General features: G+C 40.8%; 1 protein-coding gene across 1 annotated transcript in view; it reads right to left on the reverse strand.

The window, feature by feature from the left end:
• Positions 1-18,831, reverse strand: part of TRIQK (triple QxxK/R motif containing) — a 64,047-nt gene extending 45,216 nt beyond the window's left edge. Inside the window, exons 1-2 of the mRNA XM_065628731.1 lie at positions 18,765-18,831; positions 945-1,025 (exon numbers count right to left, since the gene is read on the reverse strand). Of these exons, the coding sequence (XP_065484803.1) occupies positions 945-1,005 (61 nt within the window). The 5' untranslated portion in view covers positions 1,006-1,025; positions 18,765-18,831. The remainder of the gene's footprint in view (positions 1-944; positions 1,026-18,764) is intronic.
• Between the last annotated feature and the right edge of the window lie 3,026 nt (positions 18,832-21,857).

Genomic DNA, 21,857 nt, shown 5'->3' on the forward strand with positions numbered 1-21,857 from the left:
TAAAACACTTATGTTAAAATAGTAAGGCAGCACTAAAAAAATTAAGAGATGATAAAAATAAGATCGTTCACTATCCTAGCTCTTTAACCATGAGAATGTACATCATAAACAGCCTTTTTTTCCCAGACGCTTGCCATTTTTCTGCATATTTAAACACAGATGTGGGTGCTTAGCAACTGTAAAACAAAGTCATTTACTTAAATAACTGATAATAGATTAAGGTACTTCATTTTATATACGTACATTTAAAATATTGTGTCTGTTTTATAACACTATTTAACACATAGACAGAATCCTGATATATGGATTCCAAAAATAATACCTTTGCATTTAAGCAAATAAATAGGCATCTGTGTCTGTGATGTACATACCTGTGTATGTGTGTGTGTTCACGTATGTGTGTGTGTTCATGTATGTGTGTGTGCCTACCTTGTAAACAAATCACCTACATTTACAATGGTAAGAACAGAAAAAAAATAGAAAAAAGTATTAAAATGTTTAAAGAATTCCATTAATGTGAGAATGAATGTCATTATACAATGTAAAGGTCTGTCTCATTCAGTGTATCAAAAATTCTTACAAAGTTGGAACAGTATTTTGTCAGAAATGCTCATATTTTACACTGGAAACAAAGAGGAAAATCAGGAAAGTTCAAACATTTAGAAACATCATGTAGCACTGCAGTATTTCACTAGCATTTCCAAACACAGCACGTGGACTCGTTTCAAGTTATTTGAAACCCTGGCTGCATAAAAAGTTTCGCTGAATGAACTAGTCAACAGTATACGAAAAATGTTTTCCTAGAGCATGCATTATTTTATACCACTCACAAGAAACATGAACTTTTTGAAGAAGAAGAATACATTTTGTTAAACAAGCTGGTCTGGCTTCAAAAAACCAGAGATTTTTTGTTAAGCACACAAACTTTTCTTCAGATCTCTTACCTATTTGTTTCCTGTATTGGTCAACAGGAGTCCTTGCTGTAGAGGCATCTTTTCTACCCATTGTTTTCAATCCAAAAATCACTGTCAGTATCAGAAAAAAAAATTGCATTATTCCTAAATAATTTACTAAGGAAATCAATGACTTCTAACATCAGAAAAAAAACTGTAACAAGCAACATTTACATGATTATACACAAAGCATCAGCCTTCCCAGAGTACAATGAGTCACTGGAGTTAATTATCACTATCCTGAAGACTATTAGATAAATTCTAAACATACCTTTTTCCCCATTGCATGGGCTATTAACACTACAGAAAAAAGAAATTAAACTGATGCACTGTAATTCAGCATTTGCTACTACTGAGTTACTTTCCTATATTTTTTTTTTCTTTAGTAAACCAGGGAGCGAATGTAGTATTGTGAGCTGCTTGTATTGTTGGCAAACACATTTACATGGTGCCCGGGAGCCTGAGGCAGGATGGGGCATGTCTGCACCCACAGGTGTAATTGCCCAGGAAACCCCCCTGCAGACACAGCCCTCCAGCCAACCCGAGCAAAAGAGAGGAACAAGATCCCTAAACCACAGCAACCCCAATCTCTCCTACCTTCCTGCCGTGGGCTCTAGAGATCTGCAAATGAAAAAACGTGGAGAATAATGGCGAGAGCTGGGGCTGCGGCCATTTTACATCTCTCAGTACTGAGAGTTTAAATCCCATTCAGCGCATTCAGGTAACAGCCATCCTGACCCTTGGACGGGCTCCTCATGTTGCCCAGCACAGGCAGGTGACACAGATTGCACAGAGAACTGTACCATCATTCATCCAAAGGTGCTCTTTTGGTACTTTGGTGCTGCCACAGCATCCATGTAACTGAACAAGCATCATCTGAGTAGTATTTTAGGCAACTCCCAATATACCCATTTAACATGCAAAACCTTACGGTCTCATATTCATCCCTTTGCAGGGCTGTCACTCAAAAGATGCAGTAAGACTTTACAAATACACTCATTTCACCTTTTTTTCCATACTCAAAAAATACCTGGCTTTTATAGTCACACTCGTTGCTCAAAACACTGGTTTTCAACCATTTTGGCTGGGCTGAAGACATCACTCATCGCAGCGATGATAAGCCCCATCATTTGACCATCTTTATGACACCGGCATCCCAGCATCTACCCCTGCGGTCCCAAGAGGACTGACCTCTTCCACAAGTGTCAGATTTACCGTTGGAGCACAGAAGACTCACAACAACCAACACTTGTCTTTTCCTAGCCAGCCCTGGTGAGCACAGAGCCACGGGCAAAGTTTGGCCGAAACATCCTGGGTAGCCATGAATCCTCTAGAGATGGTGCATGTACAGCCTTGGAGCATCTGCAAGAGTTTCACTCTTCTGTTCTCCCCCCGCTCTGGCAAGGTGCACTCTCTGGGAAGCGCAGCCTTGAAGGCACCATGATGCCAAACCATGGGCACAAAAACATGCCCAAGGCACTGCTGAATGGCCATCACAACCTTAAACGTCCACCATTATTTCCTTCATAACATGGTTCAAAGTATAGCTGCAGGAATCATGCCAGCAGTGATTCATGCATTTAAAACTCACAAAGTTGTTTTTTTTTTTTTTATTTATTCCATAAGAATTATTGGCATTTAATGCCAGGTAACAAAACTGGAAAAAACACAGATGGAACCAAGCTCCTTAATTTAAAGTGCGGGACATGGCATAAAATGAACTTTGATTCTCCAAAATTAGCCAACTTTTAAAAAGGTATTCAGGAGTAGTAATATGGTATAAAAAATACCAGTCTTTTTTATTCTGAACAGAAAATTCAATTACAGTGTTTTATTTTGTTTTACTTCAGAGAATACTTCCATTTTACGCAAAACACGTAAGTAGTGAATTGTAATCCAGTTTGGTTGGTTGGTTTTTAGCCTTCTGTTATGCTTTCCAGCTATTTTCTCAACTGAGTTAGATTTCTCACACAACGTTCACAATCTAATACCAAGAGTGGAAAATAAAAGTAACATCTGAGCTTTCAAACAGTTGAAGAGATAACAGATACATTTTACACGGCAAAACTAGTTCTTGGCTTTTTTATGCCACTGTTAAGAGACTGTTTTGACTTGCCTTTTGCAATTTCAATAGCCTACTAATGTTTTGTAACAAAACATCAGCTGTGAAAGATGTTTGCGGTCCTAGCAGTGCCAATAAAACACAAGAAGAAAACACAGGCAAAAATTATTTCCCGACTTGATCCAAGCCGCAGAGACTCTCGCATTTGCCCACGTGGCTTGGTGTCACTGACTCCCGCATCTAGAACCTCGACTCCTCTTTGTTCTTCAAAGGGATGCGGTAATCATCATTCATTTCCACCGCTTTGATGGTTAGATAGCAAACGCCCGAGAAACCCATGGAGACATTAGCGCATACAGCCGCAATGTCTAATAAGACAGCTATTTGCATAAAAGATCAGCCACAATTTAAAATGTGTTGTGATAGATGTGGAAAGGGAATAACAGATCTATATTAGCATGTACGAAACCAAGATTGTTTTCACAATTTAATTCCTCGGGGACTGCGGCTCATCACCTTCTCTTGTAAAGAATCCTGCATTCCCTGAGGAAGCAACTTGCCATGAGCCAGAGTTAAACTAAAATATGGATTAATAAGAGATAATATTTATTATTTATGAACCTGGCTGTAGGAGTGGTTTCCAATGTAACTTTCTGATCAGATTTCCACAAAGGAAGAGCCTGGAACCTTTATGAGTCACAAAAATGATTTGAAAAGTGCCTTTTCCCCATTTCAGATAGCAGTGGTCATTCTACAATCGGTCACCTTTACAGTAAATTAAATTTGCACTTGAGTCCTTCCCAGCTGCCTCTGGCAGCTCCATGGCCCCCGACATCAGCCAGATGAGGTTCTGGTCCTTCCTCCGTGTCCTCGCGGAACCGAAGGGACGGGCAGTGCAAGGTGTTGCCTGCAACCCGTCCTGCCTTCGGGTCCCTGGAATGTTAATGACCACAGAACCACTAAAAAAACACATAAAGGAGGTCATCACTGCTCTTTTTACAGGCTACTAAAATGCTTCAAGACTACTTAGAGCTGATTCAAAGGCAAAGCGAGCCCTCTTCAACTTTCAAGCTTTTACAAAAGATAGTTTCAAGAAAATGAAGTGAAGCAAGGCCCAATGGAATGATTTTTACATTTATTGCTACTCCAGAGATACTACAAGGTCAAAAGAAGTCTTTGTGGTACCCTTCACTGTTGTTTCACCCTCTTTCTCTTCCCTTCTAGTAATTCACCTTTGAAGGCTTACACCTTCAGAAGAAGGCATTGTTTTTCTTTTCCTCCTCTTTTATTCATAAGCAGTGATCGATAATAATTAATACACACTATAAATTGCCTGTTAACACCTCCAACTGTCAATAGCATTTTGTGAGAGAAAAACAGTTCTGAATGTCCATTCAAAGTCTGGCCACAGAAGTATTTATATTCCCACTCACTATTCTTGATGCATACATGGCTTGTATCAACCAAAAAAAAAATTAAAGCAATTGCTTTAATGAAACAGAAACATACCATGAAGGACTTTAGAAATACTAATAAAAATATGTACAGGGACTATACAGCAAAAGATTGTACTTTGTGCATTTATGGTGCAATACAAATAATTTAAAACAGTGGTAAGGATAAAAGTGTGAACCAGTGAACACTCAAAGACCTACATATATGCATGTATGCAAACTTTCTCAGAGGTGATATTTGATAGTATGTCTGCATTCTTCAATGAAAAGCTGCCTAAATATTAATAGATGTCATATTAAAGAAATAAAAATAACCAATGAAATGACTGGTTTTCTAGCTGAGATGTAGCTAGTCAGTTGAGAGAAAAACAAGTAAAAATTCAGGATAGAAAAGAACCACTGCAGAATGTAAAAGTACTGGGCCAGGTCTTCAGCTGTTACTGAAAGTGCAAGTGAATGCACAGTGAATATCTGCATATATGTAGAAGTATCTTGTCCTTAATTGCAAATTGATAACTAACTTACAAATCCCTCTTTTTTTTTTTTTTTTTTGCTTTGTTCTTGAATCCAATGCAGGTTGATAATTTGAACTCATAAATCATTTTTTATATGATTCAAAGCTTACTGATGTCTATGAAACAACTGGTGTTTTAACAGTCAATTCCGTAGTTCACAGTTTAATAAATAATGGATATTAAAACCCTTACACGTTGCAAGAACACAAAGATAGCCTTTTATCCTCCTTGAGTAAAGTCCAAGGAGCACATGAGATCCTCTGTGAAGATCAAATTATTCCAAAGAACTGGTAGCACTGCATTTCAAGTGTGAAGCTGCCTGCATGTAGGTATTTTGGAAATCATTACTGTTGGTTACTTTAATTGGCTTTTTTTGGTGTACTGCTGAATAAAGTAACTAAGGTCTATCTGTACAGCAGTGGAAGAAACTTGCAGACAAAATTGCAAGAATAATGCAGCTGAATACCTTAACCATACTTTAGGAAAGAGAAAGAATTTAAAAGCCTTTACTACTACTATTAAAAAAAACCCCATATAAACAAAGAAAAAATTGAAAAAAATCTGTTCAGGTCCTATTGATAAGTCTTACAGCAGTCTTCACCATTCCTCTGGGAAGTCTCTCTCAAAGGGTGAGGTCATGATTTCAAAGGAAAGAGTACCTGCCCATGGTGCTTCTTGCAGAATGTAGCTCTACTTTCTTTGGGGATTTATTTCATTTTGTTTTAATAAAAGGAATTTAACATTTCTTTACCTCACTTAACCTTGAAAGCAGAAGAGGTGATGTAAATTCAGTTAAATTTGGGAAAATTAATAAAAAAAACCAGTATCCTTAACTCCAGTTGGAGAAAATATTGCTAAAATAATCTTAATATTCTACACTAGGACAAAAAACCCCACTGTACCATATTCCAAGATTAATACCACCTAGGAACTACAACTTTTATTCTGGCATATATCAGGCTGTTTCATAGCTTCACGTAAGCAGCAGGAAAAAAACACACATTGTTACTTCCAGTAAATCCCCTTGGCACCCCAGGGAAAGGAGCAGCTCTGATGTTTGTTAGTTATACAACACCTAAAGAAGCCATGAAATTGGCTCCAAATTTATTTAGCAAAAATAGTTTAGAAGTAATAGCCCATAAGAATACCCAACATATTCTCCGGGCTGTTTCAAAATCCTGAGGCAATACATTACAAAAAATAAATTTCATCAACAACCCAGATTAGTTTCACCTAATTTCAGGCAGGTAAGTGAGACACCCAGGTTATGCAGGAGGTCACCTCTGCTCCCCGTACACTGAATGAAGAAAGAGACACAATGGTGAGGAATCCAAATCGCCTCCAGCAACCTTGCTGTCATGCTATACTCCTAAACCTACCTTAAGTACCTACAATTTGGTGAGAATATTTGGGCCCAAATATTTGCACTTGCTCCTCTAGCAAAACATCTATTTATTTTTGCCAGATGTAAAATGTTTTTAAATATCTGAAGAGTTGAAAAGCTTATCATTCAATGTATTCATGACAGGAAAAAAGTGAAAATTTCAAGGATTGCAAAACCTAAGATTTTTTTAAAAATATTTCATACTTACGCAAAAATGTTTGTTTTTTAAGCAAAGTTATGCTGTTAAAAATGTCAAAGGTTCCTTCCATTCCCAGCAGAGTACAGTTTGTCAGAGATTCTATGTGAAAAAGAATCAAAATGTCCTAGGCCAAAACTCACTTATAAATCATTACTTACACAGAAGATATCTGTTTAGCAATTGGTATTTTATTTGTTATAAAAAAACCAGTGTGACATTTTGCAGGAGAATATTCCTATTTGTAGCAACTCTATGCACCTTACACTTTTCATTATTAGGATTTGTTATTTGTCTTCAGAACCAAATTCCCTACTCACTTCAGAGCCAAGAAGGGCTATACCATCTGAAACATATATTCATTTTAATATGAAGACAGATCTTCATCTGAACAAATTTAAAATTCCAAACGTTCAAAGATGATTTTTTTTCCTTCTTTTTTATGAATACATGATGGCATTGGTGTGTCAAGAAAATATCCTTAAAGAAGTTCACAAAGGAAAAAAAGGATACATGTGGCTCAATTCTGCCTTGCCAGACAGTTCAAAGTGTAGTATTTCCCAGAGGAAAGAGTAGTCTCTGCTAAAGGGAACATTACACAATAAATTACACCGCATGCACTATCTCAGAATAACATTCTTCAAAATAACAGAATCTGTTTAAACTTGGTTTTGGGGCGGGGGACTACAGTAGAAATCAGAGGTAAAAAGGGTGGGAAGAGAACGGGCACCCAGACCAGCCCAAGGCCAAGAGGCGCATCCACCAAGGATGGATTCGGCCGGCGTGGGAGCGACCACAGGAGCTGTGCAGCCCCCTGGGAGCTCTGGGGTCAAGCAGGGAGGACATCACCACCCCCAACACCTGCACACGACAGAAACGAAGCACATGTCCTCCTCCTCATCAGTTAAAAGTTCATCGAGCCAGGAGCAACGATGAGAAATAATTATTTGCTCCATCTCGGTAACCGAAGAGGCAGCAGCGAACATTCTGCGGTTCAGTTAAATCCAGGCAGTTTTATTCCCTCTTTGATCCCCACCACACACCCCTTCAGCACTCATTTCCTTCGATGAAGTAGGGAATAATTTGAATAACAGGTATAAAGCTAGAGGTCATAGACCTTAAATTTCAAAATCAGCTAAGTCTGCCTAAGCACTTCACTTCTAATACATTATGGAGTTACAATTCTTGAATTTAACAGAGTGCCACATGGTTTCACTAAGGTTTTATTCCAAAATGTCAGAAACTTTGTTTTGCCCTGCTGGGTGTTACAGCAGGGGAAGAGCCGCTTCTTTCCTTCTTTAAATGAGAAAGTAACCTCTCTACTCTCCCCTCTCTTTAATTTTGGAAAGTGATAAAAATTCCATTTTTTCTAGATGTTATTCCTTTCTTGGGACTGCCACAAGTCCTTGCTTGCTATAAGCCTGGGTGCTTTATTTATACACACTTGTTAATTCCTCATTTGTAGATTTTAAGCTTAGGCTCATTTTTGATGGAAATGAAATTCTGATTCCTTCCTGAAGTGATAAGAAATATTTAGGGAGTAATCATACTTCCCTTTACCACATCCATCCTAAATGACAGTTCACAACCATCCAGGGGACAGAAAGTCTGTTTCATGATGTTTTTAGTATTGCAAATGGGATACGACCCTCAGTGAGAACAAATCTTGTAACTTTCGAAGTTATTCACACACTAAAGCATTTTAGTACAATAAGTAATTCCATATTGATAATTGTTATTGTTTCTACTGTGCCTTGTTTTTTCATTTGCATTATCTTGGACAACTAAAACTACTAAATTTCTGAGTGAATTATTTAAAAATTGGAATAGTTTCTTTGAAGAAATATATCAAAACAAGACAATTTGAAACTGCTGGAATTTTTCCTTTCCTCCCACCCCGTTTGTAAAAAAAAATGTTTTTGAAGTATATTAGGCTAAGTTGCAGCTTATTTTTTCCCTATTAATTCTAATATTGATATCCCATCTATTTTGACTCCATTTTCATTGAATTTTGTCTATCACTTGAGAAAAAAAGCAGCTCTCGGCAAATAGTCTCTTCCCACTTTACGATCAACCTAGTAACTGAAAACCAAAATAAAACAGCCACAAATAAGCCATACAGACACAAAGCCGGGAGGCAGGGAAGTCTGACTTTCCGTTATATATTTCACTGTAGTATAATACTGTATCCTATCACACATGACTTCAAGTCACAATAATTGCTAAAACTGGTCACCACATTTATAGCCTAATGACTGCCTCACTTCTTACCTTGAGCAAGCACACACAAGTTGAAAGCAGGCTACAAATGACGGCAGCAAGTAACACTGAAGTACATATAGACCTAATCGTAACACGTCAGCAAAACTGAATTATTATATCCATTACTAAACCTGGTCTTAGAAAGGACTTAAAAGGTAATCTTTCGATCCAGCATTCAGAATGAATGTGTTGTTTTTTTCTTTTCTCTGCAACTACTGCTGCTCAATAAGTATTAAACAGACTGATCTATGAACGAAGAAAAATAGTTTTATGCCACTTTTGTTGTCTCACATGCTGCATTAGGCATTCAGGAAAGCAACTCATCTTAAAAAAAATAAATCTATTCTAGTCACCAGGCAAAAGAAACATTAAGTGTAAAGAATTTTAATTTGATAGTTTTGGCATATATGTTTTCTTGTATTTTTCAATAACTGATTAAAAACAGAATAACCTGTTAATCTTCCCCATAAAGATCAGAAGATAAAGCTGACAAGCATTTCCTTAGCCTTAACATAGTACATCATGTTTTGTATTTTTTTAATTTGAAATTGTCTGAGGTGAAAACCAGTAGACAACTTAGTGTTAACATGTCAAACGTACAGTTAAGCCCTACAGCACTTACTAATGAGCTTAATAGTCAGGCTTAGCGAGCAGACCCATGGATGTTAGCAGCAGCATTTTCAAAACCAAGTCCTACTCTATTGGTTTTGAAGGATTAGGCCATAATTGGGTGAAGAGTTTAATACGGCTTGAATAACATCAGCTCAGTAGTTTCCAAAGTAGTTCAAAACAATAGGCCAAGCACACTCTCGGCAGATTATATCTAAATTGCTCAAGACTTGGCTCTCCTGAAACCTACCTAGAGATCCCATTAAGGGCAATGATTTTTAAGATAAAGAATAAAGTAATAGTGTCCATGATACCATCTCTTGAGGAGCTTTATGTTCTATTTGGGCAAAAAGGAAATATAATATCATTGATAACTATCAAAAATCTCAATCTTGAACAAAATATTGAATTAAAAGAGTGGATCAAAATCAGGCTAAAACTTTTATATGTGCCGAATGAAAAAAATAAGCTTTGATAGCCATCAGAAAATATGGTAAACTGTTTAGTTGCCTCATTTTAAAGCAGAGAAGACAAGTGTGGAGTGTAGCTGGGAAGAAAAGGCAGCAAAAAGGAAAACTGGCAACCAGCAGAAAAGTATCAGTTGGAATAGCAGAAAGTCATGTGAACAAAGGTCCCAGGTGCAACCATTTGTGCAAATGTCTGCTTGGGCTCTTGTCACAGCTTTCCTCGTAAGACCGCAGGACGGGAGGAGACTGTGTCCCCACCTACCCCCAGCACTCCTGAACAGCGTGTATGTGCCACAAGGAAGAACTTTTGCTGCAGGGCTCATTGTCCAGGAGAATGCCAACAGACGACGCCAACTGAGACAAACATACTGAAGAAAAGTACTCCTTTGGATGTTTCAAGTCACACAGAACATGTGCAATTCTCTTTACTGTAAAAATATTAGTGAAATATAAAATTGAACACTTTTTCAAGGGTTGATGCTTTTGGAGACAGCACATTTTTAAGATCCTGGGCTCTGATGTGCGAAAGGCTGGCCTTCTCTGGCCCAAAAGATACCTCTGACGAGATATTCCTGCAACCTCGAATTTGTTGGGAATGGAATGGAATAGTTATGAGAGTCCTACAAGAGAGCATTTAATGAGTAGCTATCAGCTCAGAAGCATCTCTTCAGGATCTCTAGCCTGAGATAAAACGGCAGATGACAACCCACTCCATTCGCTCTCATTTCCTGAGAGCACCTCTCTAAACACAGGGGGTTTGCACGTGCTCGTGGCCAGAGTCAATGGAGAACGCATGCTTCAGCACTGCCATAAAGTTTTATTAGGAGGAGGGGGATATACGGCCTGAAATCTGGCCTTGTGGACTGTATACAACAACAACAAACTGCTAAAGCATACAGTGAAATGAGTTCAGACCATCTTCATAAGCACAAACAGCTTCAACACAACATCACAAGAAACTGCAAGTCTGTCCTGCTCCTGCTGCCTTTGCTCAGTCCGGCCGCTACTGCACCAAAAGCTCTGCAACCCTGTAACCAGGTTTAAGAAGTTTAAGCAAAGCTGGGTCAACTCTGAAAAGAACTTAACCTAAGTTGCTTCTGCTTTTAACTTCTGAAATACTCTATCCCATGCATGCAGCTTTACAGCCATTCCGGTTGCTTCTATACTGATTTTTAATGAAGTGAGTTAATGAAAATCTATATCCATAAGAGTACAGAGGAAACATCTTTCCAGCTCTTCACTATTCCCAGCACTGACAGTGCTTAAATCTGAAGGCTCAAAACCAGACAAAAGACAAGTCCAGTCAGAGAGTCGTTGCCCTGAGCTTTTTCCTACACACAGCATTCCCTCCCCTTGAAGGTACAGTATGTATTCTATAGAGTCCTTCTATGGTCAGAATACAGAATTGAATCAAGCCTATACAATATACATTACTTGTGTGCAATAAACGACAGAATGCAAGTGCTTTGAATTCTTTACTCAGCATATATGGGTATGTTTTAGTACAGTACCCACATTTAGATCATCATTTCCATGGGTCTGTATAAACATGCATGAAGATAAACAGGCGCTCTGCCCATGTAGAACTGGAAGAATTCATCCAGAAGCTTTGCTTTGTAAATCATTTCAGATGTATTTTACTGAAGCCATAAAAGATATTAGCAAGTGCACTGGGACCTTTTGTTTTAAATTATTATGATGTTACTTTAACAGAAGTTACTAATATTATTTAACCCCACTGGTGCACTTCAAATGAAAATAGTTTGAAGCTTTTTCAAACAGGTTTTTTTTTCCTCTATAATAATATTTTTTTTTCCAGAATACCATCTTCTATTTAGCCTGTTGGTCTCTCCTCTGTAATGGGAAAAAATGACACATTCACATAGATGCAGTACAGCCTTGCCTAGGACACCCAACATGATGTCTGTAGGAGGGCCCCTGCTCCAACCAGGTGGGACAGGTAGCTAACAGAGCTTGCTGAGGTCCAACATGGGTGAGGTAAGGTAGACACGTGGTCAGAAACATCACAGCAAACTTGAACCTCCTCTCAAGCCCACCTATCAAAGGTAACAGAAATAAGTTTGTGTCTTCCAGGACCTTCATTGTGCTTTCAGATTTTTCTTAGAATTTAGAACTAGGCACAACATTCTAGCACTGGTTTTATTAAAGGGATTTAAACCACCCTCCTATCTCTCCCCCCACCTCTGCTAGACTGCACCAACCCTTCTCGCCACTGCCCTGCACTTGAATTCCCTTTGGCTACAGGTGCTTCTTCAAAAACCACAAACCTTCCCACACTCACAGCTTTACAAGATAAAATCTTCCACTCTGCACTCTAGCATCCCTTCTTCCTTGACACATTTGCAGGCAAACTGCATTTTAACAGACTCGTGTTACCATGCTCTCAGCCATGCTTTAAACTTCATCCCTTCTGCATCCATCCAGCAATCACTGAACCATCCATAGTTTGTCACTATTGCCTTTATGTTTACACCCAGACAATTGACTAAAACAGCGAAAAGCATCACGTCTGACACAAACGCTGGGGAAAGTCCCCACAAGCTCTCATCTGTCGACAGTGGCCTCCAGCCATTACTTGAGTGCTGGCAGCTCACCAGCTCTTTATCCACTTTATTGTTATTGTACAGTCCTAATTTTTAAATTAATTTTAGTTGAGTAACAATAAATCAAGGACCTAATCAAATTTAAGTGTTAGCTATACAAATAGTGTACTTTCAGTCCGAGAGCCAAGACACAAAAACAAAACAAGTAATATGCTACTTCAGGTTAACTGTTTCCTTTTGGCAAGAATGCAAGCAATAGAAAACTGGTCTAGCAGTGAAGTAAGTGATGCAATCTTAATTGGAGGCAGCCTAATCAGCTCCACACACAATGAGTGCAACAGTAAAACCACCTTCTGGACAATTTCTTTGGCATACATACTACATGAAAGAAATACCTGTGTTTTTTAATATGAGCTTTTAGGCACGATCGCTTTTAAGAGTAGGCAAAACCAACAACTGAAATAGCCTCCACACTGACATGGTACAGTAACAAGTTGAAAACATAGGCAATTTAAAATAGAAAGTTCAAAACATGTTCAACCTAATATACGGGGGGGTCTCATAAACAAGATTTTGGTATCTGAGAGACTTTAAGATTATGTTGACCCCAGGTGTTGGATCACCTCTCTGCCAGGGACAAGCAGCCTCTAAGAAAGGGCAAGAAGAGGGGGTACGTTCTGGCCCCAGGCCTCCATTCTCAGCCTATGCATCAGCTCAAGCCACCCAAAATGACACCAGTTAAGGTCAGGGAAGTGAACGGAGGTGCAGGCACTGCTGGCTCCTCTGTGAGGGCTGGGGAGAGGGCGACCAGCTGGCATCATCTTCAGCCACAGCATCTGAGGCTTCCAGAGCACATCTGTCAGAGCCATTTGTGAATAAATTTGAGCATAAGAGTTTGTAGAATTGAGAACTTCATCTGTAAAGCTTACAATGAAAACACAATAGGTAAAGCACAAAAAGCTACAAAGAAAGGATGATTGATAATGTAAATGTGAGAAGGAATTATCATGGGTAAACTTAACCTTTTCTTCATTTACACCATGCAGCACAGCCGGAGAGAAAACAATTGGAACTTTGAAATCTACTACATTTCCAATCCAATCTGTTTCCCCACTATAAAAAACAGTTGATAACATAAAAGGTTATTTTGTTCCATTATTTATTTTATTTCAATGGAAATACAGGAGGATAAAGTTGGCTTTCTGGCTAGAGGCAAGCAACCCCAGGTGACGTTACCCCATCTTTTATTTTGTTGTCTTACTTAAGAATAGAAATAATCTCAATAGTAGCTGACAACAAACTTGTGCACAAAATGGTGTGCCTCAGTTTGCCCGCTGGATTTTAACTTCCCAAGACCATTCTCAACATAAACCTAGTGTAACCTTTGCTCTTTCTCTCTCTCATACTTGCCCTTTCTGGCATAAGTGACTTCTCCACTGCAAGTTTCTGCTGTCAAAACCGTCTGTCTTTATTCACTTCACCAGTTCAATGTATATTCTTAGATTTCTATTTCACCCTTCCTCTCCTGACCATCTCCCTTCCTTCTTTAGACCTGCTGCTGGGTTTACGTTGGCAACTTCATCACTCCATGTCTTTCCAATTCTGTCTTGGTTTTGATGGTAAAACATACTTGGTGAAGGACAACGCTAAGAACAACCACAACATATGAATAAACAATATTTTGTCTATGTATGAATTATCATACTTAAGATTGTAAAACGTCCTTGGACACAAACTGTATTGTATAAAGCTCTGTTGTATCATTGCAATATGTGGTTAGAGAGGCAAAAATTGAAAGGCTGAGGGAGCTGCGTCTCTTTAGCTTGGAGGAGACTGAGGGGCGACCTCATTAATGTTTATAAATACATAAAGGGTGAGTGTCATGAGGATGGAGCCAGGCTCTTCTCGGTGACAACCAATCATAGGACAAGAGGCAATGGGTATAAACTGGAACACAGGAGGTTCCACTTAAATGTGAGAAGAAACATCTTCACAGTGAGCGTGACAGAACACTGGAACAGGCTGCCCAGGAGGGTTGTGGAGTCTCCTCCTCTGGAGACATTCAAAACCCACCTGGACGCCTTCCTGTGTAACCTCATCTGGGTGTTCCTGCTCTGGAGGGGGGATTGGATGAGATGATCTTCCGAGGTCCCTTCCAATCCCTAACACTCTGTGATTCTGTGAAATCAAACTTAAAAATCACTAATGTTGATTTCTAGCCTTGCTGCTAAAAAATTGCAGAAAAAATGGGAAACAAAGGGATTAGCACTGCCCAGGTTGAGAATGCCTGGAGTAAGTGTTCACTCAACTCACTGAATTACAGGGGTATCTATATGCAGCTAGTGATACAAAAGCACCTGGGCTGCCTTGACATTTTCCCATGACCTTTAAACATAACTTTAGTGAATAAAAATGTATCAGGAATCATAGGCTGTTACAGATAATTTGGGGATATTAAAGCTGCATTAATGCAAGTCCTACTTGGAAAAACACACACAAGTGCTTTTTCTTCTTCTGTAGCAGTACCAGTGACCACGTATGTTTGTAATTACACGAAACAGAGCTCCTTCCTAAATGGCAAACACCACAGTTTTCCTTGAGCTATCTTTCCTTCTTATCTTGTTTCCAAAGGGCAAAAAATATCTTACCTGTTTATTCTGTGTGCCAAAAAATACTTCAAGACTAAAACTAATTATTAAAGAGCTGTAACATAAATTGTGTTTCTTCCATCTCCTCTACCAACGACACCATGATGTTTATGTTGTGCATAATACTGTGATGATATATGAGATCATCAGCTTGGTAACTGAAAACAGTTTCGCTGTGCCTGTGATTGATAAACTATGGAAGTATTAAAACATTAAAAATGTTAATCTTTCTAATAATCTCCTGAAAAGTTTTCATAATAATTTAAACCATTGATCATTTTAATATTTAATCATTGCAGACTTCATTTGAAATGAGGATAGCTGTTCACCGAAAAGCACTTCATTTTTTATTTTAAATATTATCAGCTTGTATGTATTCTGTAACTCTCTTCACATTTTTTCCTCGATAAAAAGTAAACCTGCAAGTAAATGAAAAAATCTACAAGAGCAGAAAAATGTAAAGCAGTTTGTGCCAGAAAACATAGACTTTTGCAGTCCCAGGAGTAACTGTAGTATCATAAGAGTCAGGGGACTGAAGGAGACTGCTACGGTAAATGAGAATCATTAGCTTCTTTGCCTACACCTTATAACGATGTTTTGTTCTCTTTATGTATCTCATAAAATTTAAACATAATAATTTATGTAGGAAGAATAAGTAACTTAAATAGAGTGGCTCAGCTCTACAAGATGATACTGAACTGAAAAATCCAAGCCAAATGTCTTCATTGCACTAAAAACCTAACCAACCAACAAAAAACCAAAACCCACAAACAAAACAAATAACAACAACAAAAAAAACCCAACAAAACAAAACACACAAAAAAACCCCAAAAAACCCAAAAAAAACCCACCACACCTCGCCTTGTTTTCTATGCAGAGTCTACTAGAACTGGATATTTCCTGGACCCACTGCTATCAAGTACACTGAGCTCAAGTAATCCTTTAAGACTGGGCTGCAGGATTTGGCTGAAATACTTGAACAAAGTAAATCCTAGATATACACTGGACACTATCACAGGTTAACATATTAGCTTACAGGAGCAGTCTTCATTCTGTCTTTGAGACAGGATTCTGTGACCAATGGTGAGTTTGAGGATTTTCCCACACCCGCTATAAAACTGGTTCACAAACTGGATTCCTCTTCTGAGGAGGCTGCAGCATGTAATGGCAAGAGGCACGAAGTTAGGGAGCTTGCAAAAATAGACGTGGAATCTTCCAGTGTATATAAACTCACTCTGTATAGTTCAAGTTTATGAATATACATAAATAAAGAGTAATAAAAGCACCACCTTTATTCTTGACTTTACAAAGAAATGTATGTATCTTATTGCATATTACCTTTTGCTAAAGTCTGTTTTTAAGGAAAGATGTATGGAAAAATCCTGTGCATTCAATGTGATGCATTAATTGAATCAGAAACTCAGCTGCTTGCACTGAAACAGAAAGGATAGTCCTGTTTCCATGGAACTTAACGGAAACACATATATGTGTTTGGACGTATATCAACACAATATTTAAAATTAATTATATGAGTTTTACCAATGCTAACAGGAATCTTGTTATGTAATCTTTCAGAACAAAGATCTTTGAAGAGCTCCCACATCTGTGTTGAAACAAGTGAGTGTTTTCTATACTGCTTTTGCAGATATAAAATACTATTTTAGACAGACTAATAAGTCGATTGTAGAACACTGTTGTCATCTCTATTTGGTTAAAGTAATAAATCAAATTCACAGATTTACAGAGTTGTTGATGTTGGGAGGGACCTCTTGAGGTCATCTACTTGGGCTTATCTACTCCTGCTCAAACACGTTCAGCTAGAATATTATACATAAATTATAGAAAGGTAAGTTACAAAATGTATTAAAAAGGGATTTACATATGGAACCAAGAATAACAGAAAAAAGCGAGCAACTGCTCTTTCCTAAAAAAAAGTGTCAACTGTTTGTATTGGTGTGATTAATTTATTCCAAAGTCAATACTCCTCTGTCTTCTCTACACTCAAAGTACTGACTTGATGTAGGTTTACATCTTCACAGCTTCCATGAAGACAGAAAACAAGTCCTAGAAGGGCACATTGTACTAATTCATGATCGAAGATAATCATGCCAACAAAAGCAGCTGCCAAATTTTTCCTCAGTGAGCAGACAAGCTACTTTCTGAAAAACAAAGTTTGTCCCTAGCCTGTTTTGTACCAAGAGGTGAAGTGATTCAGCCAAAACATGCCAAATGGCACTACTTAAGAAATGGTTCAATTTTACCCATACTTGTAGATTTTTGTGTTTCCTTTAAACACCACTTTATACAGTTTTCCAGTATGGAAGTCACACATCAATAACAAAGTCTGCAAGAAAGTCAATGTGTCTTTATTAACACATACCATTCCATTCTGATTAGCTCTTTAAGAATCTGCCTGGTCACCAACAGCAAAGACCTTGAGCACTATACAACATGCAGCTGAACTACTGTGTGAACATGTGCCCCGTCACACAACAAGCTCTTTTAAAGGGCCTTTCTGGTACTAAGCTCTGCCTCATAACTACGTAGGCTGATGTAAGGCAGAGCAGCTTGAGAACCACACTAGTAGGTTGGCAGAACTCCCTGCCAACGCTCCACATTCAGAAATGTTGTGGCTCCCGTATTTCTGTCCAGAATTTTCTGAGTGCGTGACCAATGCACTCTGGAGAAAACACACAGGGTTCCAATGTACCCGGAACACAACACGCCTGCAACGTAAACAGAACCAGCTCAACACGCCCGGGCCGTGTCAGATTTACAGCGTACACGCAGGCGGCCACAGCAGCACGTGTGGCCAGCCGGCCACGTACGGCCCCGTTACACAGCACGTGTGTGGGGGCTCCGACACCTCCTGGGCTCACTGCACACGGGGCTCGGCCTCCCCACACACGCAGGCAGCTGCTTGTGCAGCTCCCGGGCAGCCCCGCACCGGCTGGCAGCACCAGGCCTTGAGCTCTCGAGGGGAAGCTGTGAGCTGCCCTTGCATTGCGGGCTCCTGGCGGCTCCTGGCAGCCCCCGACGGCCCCGGGGCCAGGCCTCGGGCACAGCGTTGGCCAAGCAGACCCCCTGCTAAGGGGTTTATATCCCTCCATATCGGCCAGTGGCGCCTGGCAAAGGACCCAGCCTGGCACCAGCCGCCCGCGGGCACAAAGAGCCCTCGGAGCGGCGTAAAGTGGCGCGGCCGGCCCCAGCCCTGAGGAAAGCCGCCCGCACTCGCCTCCGGGGCGCACCGCACGGGAGCTAACGCAGCAGCTTTTCCCGCCCACACCCAAAATGGCCGCGGCGGCCGCAGCCACTGACCCCGCCCGGCCCCTCAGACCACGTTCCGAGGGCGGCACCCGGGCGCCCGCGGCACCGCCCCGATTGGCAGCGAGCTGCGGCCAATCGCGGAAGTGAGCGCTTTCTCCCGGCCAATGGCAGTAGAGGCCCGCGGCGGACAGCGGGCCGGCCAAGCGTGCCGCCAGTGCGGACGCTCCCTGCCCGCAGGCCAATGGCAGCGCCGGAAGAGCGGCTGGGCAGCGCGCCCCCGCCGCCCCGAGGGGGGGCGGTTGCCGTGACAACCGCAGGCCCGGCGGTGCCGGCCGGCCCTGGCGCCCGCGGCCCCTCGCCCACCCCGGGAAGCGGCGCGGTACCTCGGGCCGAGCGGCAGAGCTCCGCCTCCTCCCTCCTCGCTCGGCGGGGCGACTTCCTGTGCTGGCGGGGCTGCCACCGCCTCCTGCCCGAGCGCCCCCGCCGCCCCGCCCCCCGCTCCCGCCCGCCCCGCCGGGCAGCGGCCTGCGCGGGCCCGGGGCGCCGAGCCCGCAGGGGTGGGACTGCCCCGGCCCCGCCGCACCTGCGGCACCTGCGGCGGCGGGAGCGCGTCCCGGGCCCCGCCCTCCCGCGGCGCCCAGCAGCTGCGCCCGCAGGTGCGGCGGGCAAGAGCCTCGGGCAGCGGCGGCCTCGGCCCCGCAGCGCCCGCCCGTCTTGGGGGTCTCGCTGAGTTTTCCAGGGGAGATGCTTTGTGGGAGGCTGAAAGTTCAGTCATGGAGTATTTCACCACCGCCCGCTTCAGACCATGCACTCAGTTTTTACCACTCTTCTGCCTACCTGTGTCTAAACGCTCCAAACATGCAGAATGAAAAGCAATTGGCCACCTTCACATCATCATCTCAAGCCCACTGCAGTGGGAACTTAACATTTATGGTCCTGAAAACATAAACCATGGGAAATTGTTAACCCTGTCAGGTAATTTTTCACCACTTCGAGGTGATGCTACGTCCTTGGCAGCAAATAATTTTGGTGCAAGAGTTAAGCCACTGACTCTTGGAACAGCTTACTGATCAGTATTGCAAGTGCATGCTTTGCTTCCTGCAAAATGGCAGTTGATAACCAAGTGTAACACTCCCTGGTAAGGAAGGATACACGAAAAAGAAATATTTGCATTTGTTTACCTCTGCACCTTAGGAAGTGAAAGCCGTACCCAGCCGAACTTCCCCATCTTTCTAGATGACACGCATACAGAGTGGAGAATGAGCGTACAGAAAAGTTGATTAATCAGAGGCTTGCTGTGTTTTGTAGGTAAGCAGCAGCTTGAGTGAAGTATATGTGTCATAGGATATTTATAATCTGTCTCTTACAGGTGTAAATACACAAGGAATACAATTACTAAATAGGTAACTATAACTGAAATGCGTATCAATCAGAGAAGAATATTTTATTGATCTTTCCACACCCACCAACTTGATATAATATCCTTTGAGCAACTGAATTTAAAAGTCCAAAAGTGGTTTTTAAATTTACATGATTTTATCTCAGAAAATTTTGAAGAAGATGTATCAGATGTTGGTTTTAGTGACTGTATTTTCCTGGTTTTCCTTCTTCATTTCTTCACAAGATCTTCAGCTTACTCTGACAATTTGACAAGAATCTGATGCTTTTTGTTCTCCTTCTATGCAGTGGTTTTCAATGTTACGATATGGAAAAAAATTTTGAATAGGAGTTAAGCTTACTGAAAATAGGCTTCCTTTTCTTATTTATCTCTTGCAGAGCTCCTAGAAGCAGTCCCTGAGCTTTTAGAGTTCAGTAGATAAAAGGTTGGAAAATGACGCTCGACATCTTTGTTCCAAGTTGACAACACAGATTAAATTAACATACAGAAAACTAACTCCCCAAAACTCCCCAACTTGCCTACTGTGTAACCTGATGTCTCCTCATGTATGTCTAACCACCAGGTTAAGCTCAAAGATGTGAAAGAATGTTCTTCATTATTTTTGTTCTATTCATTTTGCCATCACTATGAGTAAGAGTTTTGCCCTGTCTCTCACACAGAACTGTAGACTGAACGTTGCCAGTATAACATCTATTTAATTGGGGCTACTATTCAGGCTATCATTAAATCTTTCAGGTAATACCTTTCTCCAGAACTGCTAAGAAGTACAGTATTCCCCATCCAACCACAAAGCTAAAACTCTCTTTTTGCTCTTGTCACTTCCTAACAATGTCATTTCGGGTGGCTTTGACAGATACAGTCTTGCTCTGCTCATATCAGACCAGAACTGCTGCTGAAAGAAATAATCCCTTTAGCTCATCTCTGTGTCCATGTCACTCACCACTTTGCATCTCTCCAGTGTCTCCTTTCTCTACATCAACTCTGTGTGCACTTTGCCTTCTTTTGGAAACCCTTTATTCCTGTCCTGTCTTCTTTTCACTCAGCTTTAATGTGTTGCTTCTCACCTCTGACTAACCTAGAATACTGTCTTCCACCGTGCTTTTGTTCATGTCTGGTTTTGTTTGGTTGGTTTTGGTTTTTTGGTTTGGGGTTTGGGCTTGGTGTGGTTTTTTTTCTTTTTCTTTTTTTTTTAATAAACCCATTTGTACTTTCCCCCATGTAAAAATGTTACTCTCAAATCCATCCAAAACCACAAATATAGCAGAATATGTACCATAGGTTGAGGCCACTGCTGCGCTGAGTCTACTCCAATCATGCTTCTCCCATATACACCATTTCTGTCCATTATTTCATGTCATGTCTTACATTTCGATTGCAATCTCATCAGCACAGGTACCTTCCCCTTGCTCGGTTCTTATTTAGCACCACTGTGCCTACAATCAGACGTTCCTAAAACCTCTGCAGCATCACCTTTCGCAGAGCAACCCTGGACGACTGTCCTTACCCTGCTCCCTGTGGGGATAGAAGAGACACGGAGCCCATTCGCCTCCAGCTCAAAATCTCAGTGCCGTGTTGGTCATGATAGGTGGCGCATTTTGTGATGCAGATAGCCTGCCATTAGGACAAACTCATTTCACTGAAGAGCCGTCTGATGGTAATGACTCTCAGTCACAGACTTATCTAGGCTGGCTTGAGTCAGTGTGCTGGAGGTGAAAGGCTCCATATCCCATTATCAGGACACTGAGCCATCAAGTCTGCTCCATCCCTCCTTACTTAATCTGTATTGATAGACTTAGTAGCATTTTCCTAACTGCTGTCATCCATACAAATGTCTGCCATCATTTTGTTGATACAGTCAATCAATACTACATTAAATGTTACCTTCAGTTTACCCTTAATTGTCTAAAGTAGATGTGGTACTTTCATTATTTATACAACTGTGCCATTAAATTATGCATTCCAGATTAAAAGAATAAAAGACTTGTTTACATTATTATTATTGCTCTGGCATCAACTTTTGAATTTCTGTGTAAAGAAATTAATCTCCTATCGGAGGGGGAAATGGGGACTAACAAGC

This window comes from Caloenas nicobarica, chromosome 2 (assembly GCF_036013445.1).
Source record: "Caloenas nicobarica isolate bCalNic1 chromosome 2, bCalNic1.hap1, whole genome shotgun sequence".
NCBI lineage: Eukaryota > Metazoa > Chordata > Aves > Columbiformes > Columbidae > Caloenas > Caloenas nicobarica.